An 8,949-nucleotide genomic window follows, 5' to 3' on the forward strand; every position below is an offset into this window, starting at 1 on the left:
TTATAAAACCAAAAACCACATCCTGTGGAGTGGGGAAACAAATCTCAAGAGCCTTGCCCCTTAATGAAATAATGAATCCAGTCAACAGGATGCAGAAATTATTAAGCAAAAAGTTCATGGGGAGCTTAAAATGGAAGGATCAGGCTGCCTACATCTGAACCCACTGATCAGTCTCATTCCCCCAAAGAGGAGGGATCAGACTTGATAAGTGTCTTAATGTGATTCCACCACCCATGAAGCATCGTTGCCAAAAGGGACCTGCACCTGCATCTCATCAAGCCACTAGACCTAACAGCTTACAGAAACATAGGTGATAGAAAAACACAAAATGATACTATAAGGTTGAAATCAGCCAAATCCAGAATGTGGAAAATTCTATGACAAATAACCCGGTTTCTTAAAAAATAAACGGCATGGGAAAAAAAAAAAAAAAAAAAGGAAAGAGGTTGAGGAGAACTGTTAAGAAATTAAGGGAGACTAAAAAGACAACCAACCAAATGCAGTGTGTAACCTTTTTTGAGCCAATCACGAAATGACATTTTTGACAGAATAGAGGAAATCTGGACACAGACTGATTATTAGATGATGTGAAGAAAATACTATTAATTTTTAACAATATGGCATCACGATTACATTAAAAAAAAACCCTTTGTGAGAAAAACATATGAAAATATTTATAGGTGATGTAATACCAATGAACAGGATTTGCTTTAAAATGCTTCAGGGAAAAAAAGTAGAAGGGTTAGGGAGGGAGACAGAAGATGAATGAAACAAGGCTGGCAAATGTTAAAAACAGCTGAAGCTGGGTAATGAGTATATTATTATCTCTTATGTATGTATGAACATTTCTGCAATAAAAACTTAAAAATGAGAAGGGGGATGGCCAAATTACAAAGCACCGTAAAATAGAATGTTATACACTTGTCTGTATGAGGTAGATGTATACATACTAACTAGAAAATATGGTCCATTGCTAAGGGATACACTACATAACATGGGTTAAAATCCTTACCACTGACTGTGTAAAATATTGAGGTTACTTAATTATTTCAAAATCTCAGCTTCCTCACATGCAAATTAAAGATAATAATATCTATTTCATAGAACTGTTGTGAGGGCTAATGATAGTACTCCACATCCAAGAGCTGTGCTCAGAACATGGCCCACAGTAAGCATTCAAAAACATTTAGTTAGCCGGGTGCAGTGGCTCACACCTGTAATCTCAGCACTTTGGAAGGCTGAGGTAGGCAGATTGCCTAAGGTCAGGAGTTTGAGACCAGTCTGGCCACCACAGCGAAACCAAAATACAAAATACTAAAATACTAAAAATACAAAAAAAAAGCTAGCCAGGAGTGGGGGTGCACACCTGTAATCCCAACTACTCAGGAGGGTGAGACAGGAGAAATGCTTGAATCTGGGAGGCAGAAGTTGCAGTGAGCCAAGATGGTGCCACTGCACTCCAGACTGGGTGACAGAGTGAGACTCCATCTCAAATAATAATAATAATAATAATTTAGTGAATAGAACTACTATTAAAAAATTAAGTTGCAATAAATATTTACAGTATAATCCCATTTTTGTAAAAAACAAGAGACTACCTATAACATGTATACGTTAGTATAAACAGTGCAAAGTCTGGAAAGGTATATACCAAATTGTTAAAAGGGTGATGTTTGGGGAAGTAGAGGGCATGATGGCTGAAGACACTTTTACTTCTTCCCACATATACTTATGTATTGCTTAAATGTGCTACAAAGGCATATATCACCTTGCTAATTTAAGAATACCCTAATAAAATAAAATAAAATAACTGAAATTAAAAACAAAAAGAATACCCTATAAATGAATTTTTTATTTTTTTTTGAGGCAGGATCTTGTTCTGTCCCCCAGGCTCAAAGTGCAGTATCATGATCACGGCTCACCGCAGCCTCAATCTCCTGGGCTGAAGCCATTCTCCCACCTCAGCCTCCCAAGTAGCTAAGACTAGAGACATGTGCCACCATGCCCAGCTAATTTTTAAAATTTTGTAGAGATGGGGGTCTACATTTCCCATGCTGGTCTTGAACTCCTGGATTCAAACAATCCTCCTGCCTCCGTCTCAGAAAACGGGATTACAGGCATGACCCACCACACCTGGCCCCTACAAATGAATTTCTGAAAAGCTCTGCTTTAGGCTATATAATACTTCACATCAGACTGAAAGTTTTAGGAGCTGAACAGTTTTGTGGTTTTTCCTGAATCTGATTTTATAATGTAATTTCTTTGTCAGTATTGTTACATTTCTTGAAAATTAGTAATAGTGATAATAAAATATCAACAAAACCAAGTTTGACTAGCTTTTATATTGTTTAGTATTAGTGACATAGAGTGGTTTTATTACATTTGCTGACACATTAAGGACAAAATATTTAATACCCTATTTTCAATGGCTTTCTGGATCAGTACCACCAAACTGAAATGGCAGGTTTCAAGTACATGTATATAACAACTAGTATGAGTATACTGAAGCTGACACAAGGCAAAAACAAAATATATTTAATAAAGGATTAGAATTCACAAACCATTTTAAGTACTCACTTGAAAAATGTTCTTGGTCAACGCCATTACTACTTCCCACTATATTACAGAACTGTGTATTCGTTATCAAATTGTGCATCCCAAGAATAGCTATAAATATAGAAAAATAAAGTTTTTATTGTTTTAAACATGAAGAGTTTTACAACAAACATTTTCTATCAATAATTTTAACAGTCTCTGGACCTTCTCCTATAAATTACAGATCACACACATAAACACAGAAGAACAAAATGAGTAAAAATCACCTAAAATCTCATTCTAATCAATACTCTTGTTATTTTCCCCCTCATTTCTAAAGTTATATTTCCCCACATTTCCAAATTCAGAGTTGGAGGCAGCCTGATCCTAAACGTAAATCTATCCTTAGCTCCATCTGGTGGCCAAGAGAGAAAATGGAAATGATCTATTTTTGCTGTTCATTAATTTCACAAGTTTTCTAGGAACATAATGTGACAAAAAGCAGATTTTCACCTTAACCTTCATATTTTAATATTTGTTAATCTCATGTCATTAATTTACATTTGGATTCTAGCTTAGAGTAGAATACTAAAAGTATTAGGTTTTTATATGCAAGAATATGAGCACCCTTCAAAAATGACACTTAGGAGGAAAAATAAATTTGGATTTAGTTTTTGATGCCCTTTTGCATAAATAAGGCAGGTGCCAGAGGATGCCCTTGGCTCATTACACTCTGATGAATGTACTATTTACAGATGTATCAGTCCTCAGTCCCTCAATCCATAAGACTCCTGCTCTGGCTGTGGCAGCACACCTTGACTTGTCCCTTTCCAAGGTCCTTCCCAAAGAACCATCAGCGCTACATTCAAACTTACTAGGTCTGGGGGTTATTAACTATGAAGAACTCCCCATGCATCACACTTTTCTATCTAGGAAAATAGGTTGTATGTGGTAGGGTGGGGAAGATACTGGTCTAGATAAGAAATTGGCAATAATGACAACAATAGGGTTTAGGGTATTGTTATGTATTTCTTGAAAATTAGTAATATTGATAATAAAATGTCAACAAAACCAAGTTTGACTAGCTTTTATACTGTTTAGTATCAGAGGTTTGGAGTACTTCATATACACTTCAGAAAAGTTGAGAAAGTGATGACTATAGCTCAGAACTGACTGTTCCAATCTACTTTCTAGTTACGCATCTCTCTGTCTTCCGATAAAGTGGTCATCAACAGATGACTCTGAAGACTCTTTTCCAATGCTCAGGTGGGACAGCTGCTAGCTGAGCACCAGCTGATGAAAGATTTTAGAAAGACTTTCAAATATGACAACATGGGAAAAGATGTCAAAAAATATAATACATTCTCAATATCAACATTTCACTATTGAGAGTGATGAAATTCTTTATGTCAGCTTTATCATGTAAAATATAAAGCCAAATATGTGGTTACTGATTCAACAGCACTTGCTAGGAAAAGCAAACATCAGTATAATGTATACATAGGTATGTGCTGGTATTTCCCCTCTCCAACACACACTTGTTCACGAATTAACTTGTTTTAGGTGATACCTGCGAGGTCACACAGTTCTGTATCTGAAGCACTTGTCAAAGCTTCTTCTAATTCTGGATCAAGAGATACTTTTTCTTCTGTAAAAGTCTGTACAGGTTTCTGTTTGGGGATAAATATTTTCCCTGTAAAATAAAGCACTTTGTTAATTCTACTACTACTGCTATTAACTCATTACCATTTTATCCTTGTAACCAAAGTATGTACAACTTAAGTTAAAGGAAAAGATGAACATCATCAATAATTCTGTTTTATCGCTGACATAGATTTTTATGTTTCCAGGGTAATATTTTGGCTGTAAAAGTTGGAAAGAAAAGGTCAACTGAGAAATTTTTCATTTGTGGATATAAAAATTGGCTCTTTTTAGTGTAACTGTGAGTCGCTTTACAAATACCAAATCAATCAACAAAAGAAGTAAACAAAAAACCTATAAAACTTCAAAGAGATTTTTAAAAAAACAGAATCCAATTTCTTATTATTAAGCAACAAACTATTACTGTCACTTGGGGGATGGCAAAGACAATTATGATTCCAGAAATTCAAATTCTGACTGCAAATAAATTTCTATGTCCTGAGTGGTATTCAGAAATTTTTGGTCATTATTCCACTCAGCCTCAATGTACGCTAACAAGCTTAGCTGTTAAGAAACTAGTTACTCTAGAAACCTAAAGACTTTATCATATGAAAATTATGTTTATGACCATATGTTCTATGCAAGATTGAAAATATAAAGGGAATGGAAAAATAATAATTATAAATGCAGCACTTGCTAACTAAACAAGATGTACTCACACAATCAGGGTTATTAAGCTTGCATAGAACAGAATACCCAGTCAAAGTTGGTTTAAACTGGTGCTTTAAAAGCTGTCATGTGCATCTTAGTCACCACAGGATCTTATTAATGTATAGATGCTAGAGCTGGGTGCAGTGGCTCACGCCTATAATCCCAGGACTTTGGGAGACCAAGGCAGGTGGATCACCTGAGGTCAAGAGTTTGTGACTAACTTGACCAACATGGAGAAATCCCATCTCTACTAAAAATACAAAAAAATTGGCCAGGCATGGTGGCACATGCCTGTAATCCCAGCTACATGGGAGGCTGAGGCAGGAGAATCACTTGAACCTGAGAGGTGGAGGTTGTGCCATTGCACTCCAGCCTGGGCAGCAAGAGTGAGACTCTGTCTCAAAAAAATAAAAAATAAAATCGAAATAAATAAATAAATAAGGTATAGATGCTGATGCAGCAGGTCTGAGTGGGGTCTGAGATTCTACATTTCTAACCAAACTCCCAGATGATGCTGATCCACAGATCACTCTTAAAGCACAAAAAATCCAACAATATGAAGTTTTATTATCTCAATAAGCCCACAGGAAGGTAGTCCTAGGGTTGGTTTAACAGCTCACTGTTGACATCAAAAATCCAGGCTCCTGGACCAGGCACAGTGGCTCACACCTCTAATTCTAGCACTTTGGGAGGCCAAGTGGGCAGATCACGAGGTCAGGAGATCAAGACCAACCTGGCTAACATGGTGAAACCCCGTCTCTACTAAAAATACAAAAAATTAGCCAGGCATGGTGGCACGCACCTGTAGTCCCAGCTACTCAAGAGGCTGAGGCAGGAGAATTGCTTGAACCCAGGAGCTGAGGTTGTAGTGAGCCAAGATTACGCCACTACACTCTAGCCTGGGTGACAGAGTGAAACTCCAACCCCCCCCCCGAAAAAAAAAAAAAATCCAGGTTCCTTTGTATTTTCCTTTGGCCATTCTCAATGTGGAAGCCTTCGTTCTTTGGTCTTCACAGTCTCAAGATGACCTCTGTAGCACCAAGCATCATGTCCCCACACAATAAAGCCAGAACAGGAAGGCGTGTTTCTCAATCGCCAACTAACCAACCTTCCTTCTTTTCTCTCTCTCCCTTCCTCCCTCCCTCCCTCCCCTCCTCTCTCCTCTCTCTTTCCTTTCTTTCTTTTCTTTCTTTCTCTTTTCAGCTTAGTCAAGTGAGGCAGTAGAGTAGAGATGCAACAAACAAATCTGTAACTGGTTGTGATCAATTAGCTGTAAACACTACTGCACTTGGACCAGCCTCAATTGCCAACTTTTACAAGAAAACCTGCCCTGCAGACTTTTCCTTTGGTCTATGCCCCAGCTGCAAGGGTGGCTAGGAAAGCAAGCATCTGTGAATGGTCGCTAAATGGGCAACTAAAGTGTTTGTACAGCACTAAAACCAAATGAAGAACTTCTATATTCCCTTAATTCCCTGAACATTTCACTATAGCTACACTTAGACATTCTACACGTTTGCCTTTTGCATGCTTTTCAAGGGGATGATCTAGTTCTGTTCATCCCTGTATCCTTGCCTAGAACACAACAGGCAAGCCAATTTGTTGAATAAACAATCTGATTATCACCTTCAGTCCAACGGCTCCATTTTATAAAATGTAATTTTTAAATACATGGGTTCAAAGTTACACAGAAGAGCTAATACTAGAACACAGGTTGCTAAACTCTTAAGGCCAGGGCTTCAGTGCTTTTTCCAATTAACTGGTGGCTTACAAACTTGATTTTTTCTTTTTTTTTTTTAGCAACAGATATCCATCCCCCCACCCTTCACAAAGGCCCACATATATGGCAGTATGTATAACTGATCTTAGTACCAAATTTTGGAATTCTGGTGACTGGATAATCTTTTATTACTGGTTCAAAGGTAAAGAGAAACCCAAATCATTATGTCCTGATAATTCCATACTTTTCATAGTAGTTGACATTACAATTAAAGTGGCATAACAGTTCAAGGGGGCAAAACTTTAATTGCCATTTCAGGATAGTTAACATTTTCCTGAGCTCAATCTACCTGTATTTTCAACTGTGTACAGCAGTAGTTCTAAATGTTACATGTACAGTGGCTTCACTGTGAGAGCCTTAAAAATTCTCATGTCCAAGCCCCATCCCAAAGATTCTGATTTAGTTAATCTGGTGTGCTGCATGGGCAGCTGAATTTTTTAAAGCTCTCCAGGGATTCTGATGCATAGCAGCCAAGGTTGAGAATGGCTGGATTATGGTATTCACTGACTAAACAAAACTACACAAGCTACTTGCCACCAAAAATGATCAGTATGTGAGGTATTTGTGTATGTCAAATTTAATTTAGCCATTCCACAATGTGTTCATGTAAAAAAAATTGTTATACACCATAAACAACACAATTTTTACTTGCTAATTAAAAAAAAATACACAAGCTATCGAATAGCTGCCCATGTCTTATTTGAGGGACCAATGGAATCTAAAGCATCATAAAAATCTAAGATGTTTATTTTTTATAATCCTTATCCACATTCCTTAAGAGGCATTATTCATATCTAATGTCCCCCCATACAAAAATTTTTGCTAATGCTTACAAATACAAAATGAATCGCAGCAGAAAAAACAATAAGGCAAAACAAAATAAAACTCCCAAGGACCTATAAAATTCTTCTGTCATAGAGAATTTTGCTCTATTTTATACCACTCTGACGCAGCTTGGCACCTCTTCTGGCACTCCTCTTTATATAATTTTTCTGTATGTAGAGATTTTTGCTATAGAGGTAGTTGGCCTGTACAATATTATGTTTTTTAAAATACAAAAAGTGATTACTTCATATTTTCTTCTAGGTTAGTTGAACACAAATACACTGTAATAAGTTATGTTTTAATGCATATATAAAAAGTTTAGTTATAAACTATAAGTATATAAATTTTCTAAGAAAGAATAAACTAGTAAGGACCTAAGTTTAGTACTATGAATACAAAATCTAAGGAACTCTCAGCGAATTGATTTATATATTTATACAACCCCTTTCAAAATCTCAGTTGGTTTTTTAATAGAAAGTGGCAAGCTGATCCTAAAATTCATATGGAAACACAGAATAGCCAAGAATACAGTTGTAAGACACTTCCAAATGTCAAAATTTAATGCAAAGCTACTATAATCAGAACAGTGTTGGTGCACTAGGAAAGACATTTAGATCAATGGAATATAACCAAAAATCCAGACATAAACCCTTATACTTATGGTCAATTGATTTTCTACAGGAACACCAGAACAATTCAATGGAGAAACAACACTGTTTCAAAAAATGGTTGTACTAAGACAACTGCACAGTCACATGCAAGGTTTTTTTGTTTTTGTTTTGTTTTCCTGGGACAGAGTCTCACTCCGTCACCCAGGCTGGCATGGAGTGGTGCAATCTCAACTCACTGCAACCTCCGCCTCCTGGTTCCATGTGATTCCTGTGCCTCAGCCTCCTCAGTAGCTGGGACTACTAGTAGATAGGGTTTTGCCATGTTGGTAAGGCCGGTCTTAAACTCCTGACCTCAAGTGATCTACCTACCTTGGCCTCCCAAAGTGTTGGGATTACAGGTGTGAGCCACCGCTCCTGGCCCACATACGCAAAGTTGAACCCTTACCTCACACTATACTCAAAATACATTATAAACCTAAATCTAAGGACTAAACTATAAAACTCTTAGGAAAAAACGTAAGATTGTATCTCTACGACCTTGAGTTAGGCAATGGTTTTTACATATGACACCAAAAGCACAAGTAACAAAAGAAACATAGATAAATTGTAGTACATCAAAATTAAAAACTTTTGTGGGGCAAATAATACCATCGAGAAAGTGAAAAGACAACCTACTGAACAGGAGAAACATTTTTTGAATCATGTATCTGGCAAGAAATTTTTATCCAGCATACATAAGGAATGCTTGCCAACCAATAATAAAAGGATAACCCAGTTTAAAAGCAAAGATTTGAAGAGACATTTCTATCAAGAAAATGTATAGCTAGGCATGGTGGTGCACATTTGTTT

At 36.8% G+C, this 8,949-nt stretch overlaps 1 protein-coding gene across 1 annotated transcript in view; it reads right to left on the reverse strand.

The window, feature by feature from the left end:
* The window catches only part of TMOD3 (tropomodulin 3), an 83,791-nt gene that overhangs the window by 19,301 nt on the left and 55,541 nt on the right, over nt 1-8,949 (reverse strand). Inside the window, exons 4-5 of the mRNA XM_017504623.2 lie at nt 4,106-4,228; nt 2,578-2,667 (exon numbers count right to left, since the gene is read on the reverse strand). Coding sequence (XP_017360112.1) covers nt 2,578-2,667; nt 4,106-4,228 — 213 coding nt within the window. The remainder of the gene's footprint in view (nt 1-2,577; nt 2,668-4,105; nt 4,229-8,949) is intronic.

Source organism: Cebus imitator, unplaced genomic scaffold (assembly GCF_001604975.1).
Source record: "Cebus imitator isolate Cc_AM_T3 unplaced genomic scaffold, Cebus_imitator-1.0 Scaffold325, whole genome shotgun sequence".
Lineage (NCBI taxonomy): Eukaryota > Metazoa > Chordata > Mammalia > Primates > Cebidae > Cebus > Cebus imitator.